The sequence below is a fragment of the Lepidochelys kempii genome, chromosome 11 (genome assembly GCF_965140285.1).
Source record: "Lepidochelys kempii isolate rLepKem1 chromosome 11, rLepKem1.hap1, whole genome shotgun sequence".
In the NCBI taxonomy this organism is placed as follows: domain Eukaryota; kingdom Metazoa; phylum Chordata; order Testudines; family Cheloniidae; genus Lepidochelys; species Lepidochelys kempii.
Genome location: NC_136390.1, coordinates 26,373,796 through 26,390,761, shown reverse-complemented (window position 1 = coordinate 26,390,761; position 16,966 = coordinate 26,373,796). Strand labels below are relative to the sequence as shown.

General features: G+C 43.2%; 1 protein-coding gene across 2 annotated transcripts in view; it reads right to left on the bottom strand.

The window, feature by feature from the left end:
• The window catches only part of EPC2 (enhancer of polycomb 2), a 159,804-nt gene that overhangs the window by 69,374 nt on the left and 73,464 nt on the right, over positions 1-16,966 (bottom strand). Inside the window, exon 1 of one of the 2 annotated variants that reach the window (XM_073305426.1) lies at positions 15,323-15,747. The exons of the other annotated variant lie outside the window; for it this stretch is intronic. Within the exon in view, the coding sequence (XP_073161527.1) occupies positions 15,323-15,475 (153 nt within the window). The 5' untranslated portion in view covers positions 15,476-15,747. Of the gene's footprint in view, positions 1-15,322; positions 15,748-16,966 lie in introns of those variants that run through there. 2 annotated transcript variants of the gene reach the window in all.

Sequence of the window (16,966 nt, the reverse complement as noted above, 5' to 3'; positions counted from 1 at the left end):
AATACAAAGTTACGGTTGCCCAGTGAGATCTCATGCCCTTCCACAGAGAGTTCTGCAAAACTCAAAACTTCTGAAAACCAGGAAATACAGTGTTAAGGTAAACACCCACACAACCTTAATTCTGCCCCCCTGCAGCTGTGAATAGCCACTGGGAATTATCTGCATGCACTCCAGCCGCATTCACTGTGTTAGGTGTAGCTGTACTGAATGGTGGAGGAATAAGTAAGAGCAGCTTAGAAGAGCTGTGATTATGATATGAGGTGATCCGGGTCTGAGCCCTCTCAATGCTTGTTACCAAAGGAAGTTAATCCAACAGAAGATATTACTTCACCTGCCTTGTCTCATAAAGGAAAGAGGTACAGCAGTACCTGGAGGTTCCAGTCTGCATCATTTCAATACAAAATTGTGTAAATCATGTTAGTAGAAGGGCACTGGGGTCCTCTTGCCATGGGTACTGTCAGTAGCGTGGAGGGATATGAGAACAATCTGTGAATTTAATAATGGGTAGGGAAAAGTATAGGTTTAGATAGTATTCTGTGTGCAAGCGTGAAGGGGCTGTACAAGGGTATGAAGTGGTTGTTAAATTTTACAACTATGGTAGTCTGTTGGGGGAGCAGCTTCAGTGTTTGAGAGTAGGGCAAGTGCAAGTAGCACCTGTCCACTACAGTGAAAAGGGAGAGTGCGAGCATCTGTGTTATGGGCACCGTGGAGCATCGCTCAAAGAGGGTACAATTAAGACTGCATGGATGTTTATCTTAACTCTGTATTTCCTGGTTTTCAAAAGTTTGAATCTTGCTGAACTGGATGTTGTGGATGGGTACAAACTATCACAGTGCAATCTTAACTCTATTTAACTAATTTTGGGGGGCATTTAATTTGCTAGTTTTTTTAAACAGAAACCGTTGTGGGTAGGAGTTAGTGGACATTCAGGCAGCTGTAGTTCTCACCTAGGTTTGCAGCAATAATCAAAAGATCTAGGGCTTTTTTTGTTTTGTTTTTTAAGATCAGTAGATCTCAAATGAACTTTACATCACTGTCCCCATTTTACAGATGAAAAACTGAGGCATTGAGAAGTGAAGTGACTTGCCTAGGGTCAACAAGTAGGCCATGGTAGAGCTAAGAATAGTCCCAGACCAGTGGTCTTTCCTGGCATCTATGTGATTCCTCAGTGCTCCTACCCCTCCAATACATTTTGTTATAGCAGTATGTGGATAATAGTCATGCTTTGAAATGGGTAGCTGCTAACAAGGCCAGTGAGAGAAATCTATCGTCTATGTCCCAAAACCATGACAGTTTTATTTAAAGTTACTGTAACATCCATTTATCATATGAGAGAAGATTGCTGTCTCTCTTTCCTTCTCTACCCCAACTCCACTATTCCCTATAACATAAAGCCCCTCCTGACAACATTTCCAGCTCTCCCTCCCCTTCCCATTAAGCCATTAGTTGGCACCACAGAGAAACACTAAATCTAAGAAGTTAGTCCTTGCTGTCTCCTACCCTATGCTGCTGTGTTCATATATCACAGGCAGCAGCTTACTAGGTTACATAATACCTTGGTTATGTAGCCCTTACTGTTCACTGAGCTAGCCCCTCATTCCCATCTCCAGCTGGGAATGCTGCTGCTGCAGTCAGGTTTACCCAGTCTATCCACTTAGTCCATCCCTCCCCTACCCACTCTGGCACACTCCCACATCTCACACAGGGGTGATGTGTATCTTAACCATTTATTGTCTGGATTTCAGATGTTTAAATCTACATTGCCTTCAGTCCACCCAACCCAGATCCAAGCTCACTTGGAGGGGCAAAAGAGGGGTTCAGACATCGCAAGAACAGGGACCCCCAGATTCCAGAAAATATAGCGAATAGGGAAAGGGGCTCAGACCCCTGCAGAGGAGTAGGGCTCCCAACACACACAGAGATTTCAGGGCTGACTGACCCCCACACCCCAAAAACCCCAACTTCCTCTCCTACCCCCATATCCCCAACCCCTCCTGTCTTCTCCCCGACCACTCCCATCTTACCTGAGCCCCTCCAAACCCTATTCTCTCCCCTACCAAACATTCCCATTTATCCCCTCCTCACAATATCCCCTTCGCTCACTGCAGACCCAAGTCCCTCTTCCAATATTATATTAATAATTCCAATATTAATAAAGTGTAAACCCACCTACTCTTCCACTCCTAATCATCTCTCCCCACTTCCAGTTAACATTTGCATGTATAATTTATTTTCTTTTCAAAAACTGTTTCACCACCTTCCAGATATTCTGCAACACACACACGCACACTTGACAGAGACAGTTCATTCTCAGATTTCAGCCAGGGTGAGTTTCAAACTTTAACGTTGCTAGAATCAGTGAACAATGAAATGTTGGGGGATTTTCCACCTCGGGCTATTTCTTAGGAACTCCTTGCTCAAAAGGCCCACTAATTTGGATCACTGACTATACTCTGTGTCCCCAAGAGGGGCACCACATTTCAACGCAATCACGTCAGGACATGTTTTAGACTCCACCGCAATCCAGTCAGTCCCAGCGTAGCAGGGGAAGGAACTTCAAGTAAGTGTGCACATTTATTTCCCATTACAGTGATGGTGCCCCCAACTTTGCAAGTCACAGATATTGATTTTGCATTCATTTACTCGTACCAGAAGAGGAATCATTACAACAAAGAGAGGTAATATTATCTGCTTTTCATTCCCCTGTAAAGTTGGGCGGAGGGCAGGGATGCAGAGCAGTTTGTCCCTTGAATCATCCTGAGAGATCTTGACAAAATTTTTCTGGAAGTACTCTGCAATCCTCTCCTGAAAGTTTCTAGGAATAAGTTCCTTATTTCTTCCTTTTAGGTAGGAAGCCTTCCCATGCCAGTCAGCGATAACTTCGGCAGGCACCCCTGCAGTAGACAAGCTAGCAAACATATAGGCCCGGACAGCTTTGGGACACCAGCAGCTGCTGTGTTCTCTGTGCCTTTTTGTTAGCCGCAGAAATAAGATGTCACCACTGCCTGTGGAAAATTGTGCCAGTATTCAGTGCCACTGCCCTGTACTCATGGCTTCATGCAACTAAGCAATTCTCTCATTTCCCTCACCCCTGGTGGGCCATACTCACCTGGCTGGAGCTATGAATGGCACCATGCCTCCAAAGAAGGAAAGTCAATAAACCTGTCTTGTTTAAAACTTTATGGGAGCAAGCAAAGGGAGTTCTGAATCTTTATTTTTGCTTTCCGTTGTGATATACTGACAAGGTAACCTCTGTGTTTTATCCTTCACTACTGCCATTGCAGCCTTGAGGGGTTCCCCCTCCACACTCACAGAACACCTGAGCCAGATGAGAAGGAGAAAGAAAAGAACTCCGGATGATATATTCAGCGAGGTCCTGCAAGACAGTGCTGAATCAGAGGGCTTTGAGGATGAATACTGCAGACTGTATGGAAAAGGAAAATGCAGACAAAGAGGGAGATGCACTAGATATAATGGGGCTTCTCCGGCAGCAAACACCTATGCTGCAGACGCTTGTGGACCTACAAGTTCAACAATTCTCAGCTTGCCTATCTTGCAGTTCATGGAGAACTCCAGTATAGCCCTCCCTACATAACAGCCCTCAACATTCCACATGGCATCAGGGGCCACATCCCTCCGCGACCATTATACCTCAGGGAACATTAAGGAAAACCACAGCTTCACATACATCAACAATGGCTCTCACAGGTCACTGTATGTGCAGCTAAAATGGACATGAATGTTCTTTAAGCTCCATTCCATAAATATGTTAAGGATTTCATGTATTTGCTTTTAATTTGCACAGAATTTTTTGAAATGTCTTTGTTAAGCAAACAAACTCTATTGTTTGGAAAATAATCCATCTTTATTAGTTCCCAACATATACCGTAGAATGCCTGCCGATATTGAAAGCACCCACTTACTTGTTAGTGTACACTTTGACACAACTCTTAAGATCATTGACTAACACAGTGTAATAATCGAAGATTTACAGCAAGGACTATAAAATGAACAGATGCAATGTCAGTGTTACATTCATAGATGTGCACACAATTCCTAACAAGCCCCCAAACTGTATGGCCAGGGCACAGTACGCCACAATGCATTACTGTGGCTCGCTGTTAGAGTGCTCTTTCAAACCATCCCTGAACCAACAGCATTTCACTGAGCTCCTCCGACAGCCCTTATATCTGGCTGTTCAAACTGAGAAGACAGTTGCTAAACCTCCGCCTGCAATCACAGCAGCAATTTTTCCCCCTTTGCTTCACAGATCTTATGCAGGACACAGCAAGCAGCTAAAACCATTTGGGATATTTTTCTCACCGAGATCCAGTCTGGTGAGTAAACAACACCAGTTCCCCTCCAATCTACCAAACGCACATACAACTGTCTTTCTGCACCTGCTGAGCCAGGAGCTGAATCTTTCCTTGGTGCCGTCAAGGTGACCAGTTTCACAAGCCAGGGAAATAAGAGACAGGCTGGGTCCCCCACAATCACTATTGGCATTTCAACATCACCAATGGAAATCTGCCGATCAGGAAAGAAAGTCCCTATTTGTATCTTTTTGAATAGTCCTGTGTTCTTAAAGATTCAAGTGTCATGCACCTTCCCTGACCAGCCCACACTGATGATGGTGAAATGTCCCCAGTGATCCACCAGTGCTTGCATAACCATAGAAAAATAGCCATTTCTGTTGATGTACTCTGTGGCAAGGTGGTCTTGTGCCAAAACAGGCGTATATGCTTACCATCTCTTACTCCATCGCAGTTCAGAAACGTCACTGATGCAAATACATCCACTATGTCCTGCACATTGCCAAGAGTCACAGTCCCAAAGAAGAGGAGACGATTAATGGTCCTACATCTTTGCATGACAACTCCAAAATGATTTCCCACTGACCAGTAGCAATCTGGTGTTGGAAGCTCTGCAGTGCGATCACCACTCGCTTCTCCCCTACAAGTGCGACTCTCAGTTGGGTGTCCCTGTGCTGGAAGGCTAAGGCAAGCATGGCACACAGATACAGGAATGTGGCCTTGAACATCTGAAAGTTCTGCAGACACTGCTCATCTTCCCAAGCCTGCATTAAAATGCGATTCAACCAGTCAGTGCTTGTTTCTCAGGCCCAGAAGTGGTGCTCCACATCTGCATCTGCTTCATGAATGCAAACAAAAATTGGTTCTCACTCGGACTCACAGCAATCTGTGACCTCCAGGAAACAGTCACACAATCATAAAATCGTATGACTGGATGTCAACAGATCATCTAATCCAGCCTCCTGCACTCATGGCAACACTACATAAAAACTAGACCATCCCTGACAGGTGTTTGTCTAACCTGCTCTTAAAAATCACCAATGGTGGAGATTTCACAAATTCCCTAGGCAATTTTATTCCAGTGCTTAATCACCCTGACAGTTAGAAAGTTTTTCGTTCAATTTAAGCTCAATGGCCCACCTTGATCATCACTACAAAAGGTTACCCCCCCACACCCTGCTCTCCTGCTGATAATAGCTCACCATACCTGATCACTCTCATTACAGTGTGTATGGTAACACACATTGTTTCATGTTCTCTGTGTATATAAATCTCCCCACTGTATTTTCCACTGAATGCATCCCATGAACTGAGCTGTAGCTCATGAAAGCTTATGCTCAAATAAATTCGTTAGTCTCTAAGGTGCCACAAGTACTCCTTTTCTGTTTGCGGATATAGACTAACATGGCTGCTACTCTGAAACCTATAGCAGAGGAGTTGCTCTGCTATAATACATATATAAATAATTAAAATCTAGAAAGCAGACTGCCAAAAGTAAACTTCTATGCAGAGATGCTTTCTTCAGCTTCTAACACATTTCTCCCCTAAGGAAAGAAATCCTGTCTTGACTGTACCTATGCTTAGAAAGATTAGGTTTCACTGGTAAACCATACACAAAAGACAAAAAAAAATGTCCATCAATAATAAACAAAATTTACAGATAAGCAACATAAGAAAAATGTTGCTTTAGAGTTTGTTTTAAGGATATTTATGTTCTATATTGTAACATGTGATGTTGCCAACTTGTGTTTTAAAGGTTATAAAAGCTTTAACTTTTTGAATCTCAATGCTTACTGGTCCCCTGTGATTAAATTATTATTGTCTGACAGCGCCCACATATTTCCTGCAACTATGAAAATTTAAATAAAAAAAATTAAAAAACGCTTAAAATCATCAATATTATCCAGCAAAATAAAAAATAAAAATAGAATTCTCCCAAGCCTAACTATACCTTTGCACAAACTCTACTCTTGGAGATACCAGACCTAGAATCACTTGTTCCCAAGTTCTGACCTACAGAATACATTGTAAGGAGAGGTTTTAGAGTAACAGCTGTGTTAGTCTGTATTCGCAAAAAGAAAAGGAGTACTTGTGGCACCTTCGAGACTAACCAATTTCTTTGACCATAAGCTTTCGTGAGCTACAGCTCACTTCATCGGATGCAGCATCTGATGAAGTGAGCTGTAGCTCACGAAAGCTTATGGTCAAAGAAATTGGTTAGTCTCGAAGGTGCCACAAGTACTCCTTTTCTTATTGTAAGGAGAGTGATCACTTTACATAAGCTATTACCAGCAGGAGAGTGGGGTGGGGGGAGAGAAAACCTTTTGTAGTGATAATCACCCATTTTTTCATGGTTTGTGTGTATAAAAACATCTTCTGTACTTTCCACAGTATGCATCCGATGAAGTGAGCTGTAGCTCACGAAAGCTTATGCTCAAATAAATTGGTTAGTCTCTAAGGTGCCACAAGTACACCTTTTCTTTTTCAGAATTTTCCATGGCTCAAACCATTATTATACTGACTTTACAGCCCCTGGTCTGACCATTTGTACCCTTGCTTCTTTTCGGTCTACTCTTCTTAAGTCACTCCCGTGACACTTACTTTGGTGGATTCAGCTGCATTTCATCAGTGTATTCCCAACACATGAAACTTTCAACTTAAAACAATCTCTCTGGAACAGTAGGTCCTTACGGGGAAAAAAATTCTCTTATTTATACAGGCTATAAGGGCACTGACTGATTTGATTACTCTCTGCCCCCAATACTCTCAAATTGCCCCACGCAACACTTAAAAAAATTACCATGACAATCTATTGCATATATATTTTCAATAAATTTTCATCTTACAAGTAGACGAAAACCTGCTCACAGTAATTACACCTTTTATATTAATTAGTAGCCGATACTATGAAGAATATGAGTTAGATTTGTATAGTATCTCATTTAACACTTAATTCCCATACAAATAAAAAATTAATAAAGTCGAGGCAGTTTATTTGTCACATAATTCAAGCTCTGCAGAAAAAACACAATTAGATAGAATATATCAGTATCTACATTAAGCCAATAATGTATACTTTTGAAAAGAAATTTTGTTTTACTGATTCCTGAGATCACATGCACTTGGTAAAACTAATCTCTCTCTCTTACACACACACACTTTACTGGGGGAGAGGCATATTTATAGAAAGGACAACAGGCACTTAAACAATATAAAAGACATCACTGGTGTGCAGCACCTGGCACATATCCTAGTTAGTTGAGGAATGACTAAAAGAAGCTGCTTATCACCTTACTTCTTGAAAAAAAGTTCGAGTTGTAAGTGTAATATTAAGCACTCCTTATTAAAATCCAACAGAAGACTGAACACTATATATGATATAAGCCGAACACCTATGAAATGTTTCCTTCAGTTCAATATGGAGGGGGGGAGCAGAGATCCTATATATGGTTAGGAAATCATAATTTCATATAGCCAAAAAAGTACATAAACATTATGTTCAAGTATGAGTGCCAACTTTTGTATACAAGAAGCAACTCTTGATAAGATATAGTTTTGTTGTTGTAAAGACATTACATAATTTACACTTATATAGCAACTTTCATACAAAAATATCCAAGTGTTTTCCAAACATTAATTTAGCCTCACAACACAGCTGTTAAGTATCAGCATGGCCATTTTACAAATGCAGAAATGGAGGAAAAGAGGCATTAAGCGACTTTCCCCAAATCATACAAGTCAACACAGTCCCAAACAAATATGGAACTTGGGGACTAAGGGGGGGGGGGGAGAAGGGGGCATTCATTAAACCACTGCTGTCCAATGGAAATCTGGTCAATTTAAAAACGTGAGTTAAAAAGTAGTTTAATGCTGAGAGAGAGAATATGACAGAGGTCTATAAAATCATGACTGGTGTGGAGGAAGTAAATAAGGAAGGGTTATTTACTCCTTCTAATAACACAAAAACTAGGGGTCAAAAAATGAAATTAATAGGCAGCAGGTTTAAAAACACACAACCAAAGGAAGTATTTTTTCCACACAATGCACAGTCAACCTGTGGAACTCCTTGCCAGAGGATGTTGTGAAGGCCAAAACAGGGTTCAAAAAAGAACTAGATACGTTTATGGACGATAGATCCATTGATGGCTATTAGCCAGGATGGGCAGGGATGGTGTCCCTAGCCTCTATTTGCCAGAAGCTGGGAATGGGCAACAGGGGATGGATCACTGGATAATTACTTGTTCTGTTCATTCCCTCTGGGGCCCCTGGCATTGGCCACTGTTGGAAGACAAGATATTGGGTTAGATGGACCTTTGGGCTGACCCAGTTTGGCCGTTCTTATGAAGTGATCACACAGTTGTAACCCAGTTTTATTCACACATGAGTTTTGAAGGCATAGTCATAAGTTTTGAAGGCATTTACCAAAATACAGTGTAGCACTCAGCTAGTTTTTCCAGTGTAAAGATGGAATCTCAGCCTTGAAGGCCTTGTGTCATGGTCACTACCCTTGAATCCCATAAAACAGTGTTTCCCTAAATGTGGAACATGCACTCCTGGAAATGTACCTAAGGACACCTTGGGGAGCTGTACCTCCAGAGTCTCAGCTTTACTGTAAAAAGGAAAAAAAAAAGGCCCTATACCTATTATGGGTACAAAAAACCTAAATAAAACTTCAAAATGAGAAGTGAGCATACTAGATACAGAAATATTTGCTTGAATTTGCAGAGTGCATGAAAATTAGCTCTGAAGTGCCAGTGATGATAGTCAACAATGCTGATACTTAAAGTATTTCACTGACCAAAGCACAAAAGAAAATAAAATGGTATCATATTATGGAGATTAACACTGCTATTTCCCAAAGTGGGGTGAAGGGTTGTGAAGAACAAGCAGGTATCATGTATAAATTAACCTGACAACAAGGACTTTAACAACATATGCAGGGGTTAAAGGGAGAGGGGCATGACTGGTTTCATGTTCCTGATGAGGGACCCAGTTTTCAAAAGTTTGGAAAACATTCCCAAAAGGAACAGGTACAACTATCTTTAGAACCCATCAATGCCAGTCATTAAAGCACTGCTGTCCAATGGAAATCTGGTCAAATTAAAAACGTGAGTTAAAAAGTAGTTTAATGCTGCCCTTGACCCTCCCACAAATGATGGTGGTTTTATGCTTTCACCACCACCGTATGAAAAACCCACACAAACAAAAGGGGAAAAATTACTACTGGCTCTGATCCTGCAACTGGATCTACAGAGAACTACACTCACTTCAGTGGAACTCTACCTCAGGTGGACCCTTATGCGTGAGCAATATATGTCTTGGATTGGGACCTAACCACACCTCTACCCCAATATCATGCAGTCCGATATAACACGGTAAAGCAGCACTCTGGGGAGGGGGCTGCTTTACTTCATTATAGCTGAATTCGTGTTACCACAAGCGGTTCCTCTGCACCCCGCCCCAGCTCACCTCCACTCCGCCTCCTCCCACGAGCGCACCGCAGCTCCGCTTCTCCTCCCTCCCAGGCTTGGCGCGCCAATCAGGCAGAGCAGAGGTGAGCTGGGGCGGAGAGCAGTTCTTCTCCCTACCCCGATATAACACGGTCTCACCTTTAAGACAGTAAGATTTTCTGGCTCCCGAGTACCGTGTTATATTGGGGTAGAGGTGTGTATAAAAAAATAAAAAGATGAGGAGACGAGTGGAAATGTCTATATAGGGAGTAGTGTCAAATACCAAAGACAAACAAGAGGAAAAATATTTTTCTACATCTTTTTTGGATATAGTAGTCTTCACTGTTGCTTGAAATAACAAATGTTCAGAATTAAGAAAGAATTGTAATTTGTGCAAAATGAAAGCACTCTAGACCAGCGTTTTTCAAAGTTTGGGTTGCGACTCAGTACTGGGTCACAGCATGTAAGGCACTGGGTCACTTTGGTCAGCACCGTCGACCGGGAAGTTAAAAGTCTAGTCGGTGGTGCTGCGTAGCAAAGGCAGGCTAGTGCCTATCTGTTCCGATACTGTGCTGTGCCGGAAGCAGCCAGCAGCGGGTCCGGCTTCTAGACTGGGGGTCCATGGGGCACCACGCGCTGCCCCCGCCCTGAGCACCGGCTCCACACTCCAACTGGCCAAGAACTGGGGGGGAAAGGGGGTGCCTGTTGGCAAAAGCTGTGCAGAGCTGCCTGCACGCCTCTGCCTAGCAGCCAGACCTGCTGCTGGCCGCTTCAGGTGCAGCATGGTCTACAGTGCCATGACAAGTGGGAAGCCTGCCTCTGCACCCCAGCTGCACCGCTGATCAGGAGCCGCCAGAGGTAAGTCCACACTCCAACCCCTTGCCCCAGCCCTGACCCCCCTAAACCCGGAGCCCCTCCTCCATCCCAAACCCCTCATCCCCAGCCCACACCAGAGACCTGACCTCCTCCCACATCCCAACCCCGTCCCCCAGCCCCAGCCCCACCCTGCAGCCCTCACCCCCATACCTCAACCCTCTGCCCCAGTTCTGAGCCCCTCCCACACCCCAAACCCCTCATCCTCATCCACTGGGTCTCGAGCATCAACTATTTTCTTCAACTGGGTCTCCAGAAAAAAAGTTTGAGAACCTCTGCTCTAGACCAATTGCCTCAGCTGGGGAACAAGTGTGCTGCTTTGGAAGTACGACCAGCTCCAGGCAGCTCGGAAGTAAGATGATGAACTGAAATCAGGTTTCCAACATTGCAATGGAAGTAGAGAATGGAGAAAGACAACAACAAAAAAAGAAGACATAATACAGAGACCAAGGGAATTCAATTTACTCTGCCAACACTCAAAATTACATGATGGTTTAAATGAGTATCTCAAATGCCTGAGTCAAAGACTTAAAAATGAAATGTACCCATTTCAATTTTATGATATTTTTCCCCATTCGTACATTAAAAATATCCCGCATTTTAGCATCATCTGACAATAGCCTTACCTTGCTGCTCTTGGGTTTCTACTCTGTATAACCTTTGACTTTAAATATGAAGTCATGCCTAGTTATAAATGAATGAATGCTCAAATCTAAATTTCTGAGTTAAATCTCTAACAGCACTTCAACTGCCCAGTCACAACTATCAATTATTGTGATGTATTTGTGTGTAGCTACACAAAGAAAGTCAAATCCACCTCTTAAAACCTTCAATTACTCTTGTTTTTTGCTCATATTGTTATTAAAAATTAATTTGTACCTAAAAGGTATAACACAATAGCCTCCGATAATATGTATTTTAATTCAGATTTGGTAGATAAGCGTTAGGAAATAGGTCAAGGACTAGTGCACTGCACTTTTTTTTTCCTCCTGTTTTCTGAATTAACATTAGTAAGTAGATTTTCAATATAGCATCCGAGGAATTTGACAATGCTCCCCTTCTCTGCACCTTCTAATACTAAACACACAAAAAAGAGTGAGAAGTTCTTTTATCACTTACATCATAAATCCAGATTAGTTCCATTTAAATCAAAATAGTTTCTCAAGATTTATGCAATTTTAACTGAGAGCAGGATGTGGCCCAATAGCTCAATTCAGGGTTAAAATTGTGCAGTAGATTCAGATCTTGGAGTACAATCCTACACTCCCTGCACACACAGAGCTCCCATGAAAATTACAGATACGTGGGAACACAACATTGGACCTCCAGTTTGTAGAATGTCATATCAGCATAGGTAGCTGACAAGGTAAAATACTGAAAATGGCAAGATATTTCCAGAATTTATTTGAAGATTCACTAGTAAAATGGTAATACTAATACTAAAATGGTAAGATTGTGATACTGCACAAATTTTTCCCACTGAATTCAATAGGATTGCTTTTGGTGTAAAGTATTTTTCAACGTAAACAGCATCACATCTGGACTTAAATGTAGTAGTATGACATTATAATATAATGTAAGAGTAGTAGAAATGAATGATAAAATTTTAATAAAAAATTTAAACCTCCCATTGTAATCACAATATAGTGTTCATTATGTGAGAAGAATCTAATACTTCAAAATTATCAGAATAAAACACATACCCAGAATGTATGTAGAAAAATACCCACAAACCTTTATTCATTACAGGTAACAGTTTAATTTGAAACTCAGCTTTTGTTATGATAATAGTATAAGAAAATTGAAATGCTATGAAACAACGTATTTTTGGTGCAAATTAAGGTTCAGAGAAGTTCAGTGGCTTCTTATGAGCCAAAACTACACAGCTTATTGCACACAAGAGGACCCCTGCATGCACATGGGTCCCACTAACTTCACCAAGGCTTCATACAAGGGAAGGCTGTTTACATGCAGGAATGGGGCCAGAGAAACATCTCAGTTTGCTTGCTTGTACAGTGAATTTAAAGTATCAAGCGGTCTTACTCGTGCTCTTTTCAGTGTATTTCTTTGTAGGGGTAGCTTAGTACCATTCCCAAACCTGAAGAACTCTGTGTAGCTTGAAAACTTGCCTCTCTCACCAACAAAAATTGGTCCAATAAAAGATATCACCTCACCCACCTCTCTATAATCTCTAAGTAATTAAACACAGAGTGACTAACATGCTTAATTGCAAGTCAAAAAAAAAAAGCCCAAACCATATCCCCAAAAAGAAAAGAAGAAAAAAAAAAAAGCTGCATGAAGTAGATCTCTCTGTAGTAAAAAACTGTTGCAAATGTAGTGACAACAATAATCTTAATTTAACATTAGACCTTGGAATTCAACCAGAATTGATGTTTGAATTCAACCAATTTGATGTCTGAAGTGGCAAGCATTTATGCTTATATATTAAGCCATAACAATTCTAGTATGGAATGACCTAAGAATTGAAAAGTAAACCAAATCCAGCCACAACATTTTTAGTGCAGTGGGGACACAAATTCTGTTCATAAAATAGAGATTATTATTTTAGTAGATTATTTAGCAGATCATTTACACATAAAAAGGGATTTTACAATGCATAAATTAGCCCAATACTTCCCCCCCCACTGATTTTACTGGAACACAGGCAAATTACTTCTTTTCCCCTCAAGCATAGACTATAGAATTCAGAAAAATTATATCTGTTATTTACTTAAAGTGTAATTTAACAAATCACACTCTGAAAGTTAAAATATTTTAAGAGTAATATTGTTTTAAAAAGAGACTGCCACATATATATTTTTAAAGATATAAATCAGGAATCATGTTTGCAATTTTAAGAACTCCCATACTCAACAAACAATATGTCACACGGTCTACTAGCCGGTCTTTTACATTACATTTTACTGCAAAGGAAAAGAAAGACGTATCACCTCCACGTTTGCTTTGTTAACATTAATGTTATATTGCTGTTAATTTAAAATTACACACACACACATTCCAGGGCTCTAACATCAAAATACAGTAGAGCATCGTAAGTATTGAGCACTATACATTATAATTTGTCATACAAGGGCAATACAGTGAGGTCAGAACTATGAGTAACCAATGGAAGACACAAAAGATTTCTTTCAATATTAATAGTTAAATGAGAAAGCCAATCAGAGAGAGTTGGAGCCTCCTTTTGACAGCCAGAACCTCTGAAAAGCCAATCCACAAACATAGTGGGCTGGCTACAAGGCGGAGACAGAGATTCATTGAAGAAATTCTTATGGGTGCATTTACTCTCAACTCTGCATACAAGTACAGTCACACGAGGGGACATCCTGTGTGCCTGCAGTGAGCCAGATGCAAATCTAAGTGTTAAGTGTCAGTCTTTAAGAAGGACAGTGACAAGTTCAGACAAGCAGCACTGCAATCACGGACAGCAAGTATTCACAGTGCTGTCCTAATGCTCACAAGACTCATCTTAAAATTACTTTCTAGTAAAGATACAGAGAGTAATGTATCTCTACCTACAGTATTGCAAAAATGGACAGCAAGCATTCTACAGGCAATACATGTTTCCTAACACTGACTAGCTTACTTAAAATCATCTTAACACTAAACAGCATGGTGTACACTGCAAAATCTGGGAGGAGTTATAGAGCCAGCTACAGCCATGCAATAACAGTAGGTATTTTACATAGACAACTGAACAACATCTAGTTACTGTGTTTCTTAAACATTCAAGTACAAAGCATTCTTATAGCAGTTATATTTCCAACTATGAGATCTGCAGACAGCTGGTATTCTACTTGCAACCTTTACAAAGCCCTTCCTCAAGAGTGTAGTAATGCAGCCTGCACCAGAATGTGTATATGTTTTGCAGGTTGCAATATCACTCCAGTTTCAGCAATGAACAGATAACGCAGCTCCCAACATGTTATTTAAGAATCTTGAGCTACAAAGCACAAAAGCTTTCCGGTATGATGCACACAGCAGTATCGTCAGCTACAGCACCGCAGCAATGGACAGCTGAAAGATATTACATGCCAGGCATGCTCCCGACTTCGGATGCAACAGTTAACAACCAAACTCAGAACATAAGCGCAGTCTGTCTGTATATATCCAGCTGTCAATAAAGGAATGGGGGTTCCCACCCCCCCCCGCTATTTCACTCTCCTTTAGTGTCAGTCCCATTACCCCTCATGGTAGGACAATATAAAAGCAGGACGTTCCTATTTCACAATGCAAAGCCTTCCTAATTGCACGGAAGGAGCACAGCCCGCACAGCCCCCTCCAGTCCCCTGCTGCCTTGGAGTCCCACATACACAACAGTAAAGAGTGCAGCAGCATCGGCACGCTACGCCGAGAGCGTCCGGCACGCACGCTCCCCCATTCAAAGATGCCTCTTGCGCCTACATCTCTCTTACGCTAGCGTAAGAGCCTCCCCTAGCTAATCAAAACACTCGCGAGTCGGGACGCAAAGAAGATGGCGGAGCAGGGCCCGCTTACGGCGTCGGAGGGAAGTTTACGCTGCGCTACTTGCGCACGACCCATAAGGAACATGCAAGGCTGCGGCGTGGAGCGTGCGTAGCGCGCTCAGTGAATACCAATGGCCTATTTCCCGGGAGGGGAGGGGGTTGTCTGATAAACAATGGTGCCCCCCCTGCGCGACTTCCTTACCGATTCCTCCTCCTTCTCCATGCCCGTGGGCATCTGCGGCACGGCCCGGTTGATGGAGACGCAGTCGTTGAGATCGGGCATGTCCTTGCCGCGGTAGATAGGCAGCGGTTTGGCGGCGTCTAGCGCCCGGGCTCGGAAGGAGAGTTTGCTCATTGTCTCCCCCTCACAATAACACCCCGGGGCCGGGCGGGCGGGGGGCCCCTCACTGCGGCCGCGCCGCCGCCTCCCAGCCGCTCCCGCACCCGGCCCGCAACACCATGGAGGGCCCCGCCGCCCCGGCACAGCTCCCCGCAGAGCCGCCCGCAGCTCGCCGCGCACGCCCCGCAGCCCTAGTTCCGCGCCGGGCTCGCTCGATCCGCTCCCTGCGCCATAGCAAACATGGCGGACATTAACCAAAGCGGCCAGCGATCCCGGCAGCCAACGCGAGAGCGGGGGGGGGGATGGAGAGGGAGTGAGGGGGGCGCCGGGCTGCGCGCGCAACCAGGCCGTGGGGACAGGGAGAGCGAGCGAGGCGACGGCAGCGCGACCGTGGCTGTGGGGCGAGAGGGCCGGGCAGGCGGCCGGGGAGTCTGGCCCGCGGCGCCGCGACACGGCCACATCCAGTCTAGCGGCTGGGAGGGGGGAGTTCGTGCCCGGGGCCAGACAGATGCGTTCACCCGAACCCTAAGCACCTGAACCAGGCATCAGCTCGTGTCTGCAGACACACCTGGGCTCGCGTGCGCAAATACCCCTTCGCACATGGACAGCTGCACCACCGCACGCAGCCCCCAGCGCGCACACCGCTGTACGCACCTGCGTATTGCTGCAGTTAATGGAGAGGAGTTGGGGACAGGTACACCCAGATGCACAAATGCCCCTTCCCGCCTGTACACGCTACAAAACACCACCCACAACAGACAAGGAACTAGCTCTCCACCGCCATGAAATATGTAGATGTATAGCTGCACAGTTCCCAGCTACAACTTTACGCCCATTCAGGTGCAGATCATACACAAATCAAATATACAGATCTACATCCACAGTATAGATAAGGTGGCAGTTTATAGCAATGTGTTCTTTAAATATTGTCATTGAATGCATTATTAATATAATTAAAATGAAGGAATACTTTCCAAAGTGAAGGTCAGTATACACATGATGTAATTGAACCAAATGGGAGTTTTGGCCATAAGCTTCTGTCAAGGTTCCTTCCCCACTCTAAACTCTAGGGTACAGATGTGGGGACCTACATGAAAGACCCCCAAGCTTATTCTTACCAGCTTAGGTTAAAAGCTTCCCCAAGGTGCAAACTTTGCCTTGTCCTTGAACAGTATGGTGCCACCCCCAAGCGTTTTAAACAAAGAACAGGGAAAGAGACCACTTGGAGACATCTTCCCCCAAAATATCCCCCAAGCCCTACACACCCCCTTTCCTGGGGAGGCTTGAGAATAATATCCTAACCGATTGGTTACAAAATCATCAAAGACCCAAAGCCCTGGATCTTGGAACAATGGAAAAATCAGTCAGGTTCGTAAAAGAAGGATTTTATTTTAAAAAAAAGAAAGGTAAAAATCATCTCTGTAAAATCAGGATGGAAAATACTTCACAGGGTATTCCGATTCAAAACACAGAGGATTCCCCTCTGGGCAAAACCTTAAAGTTACA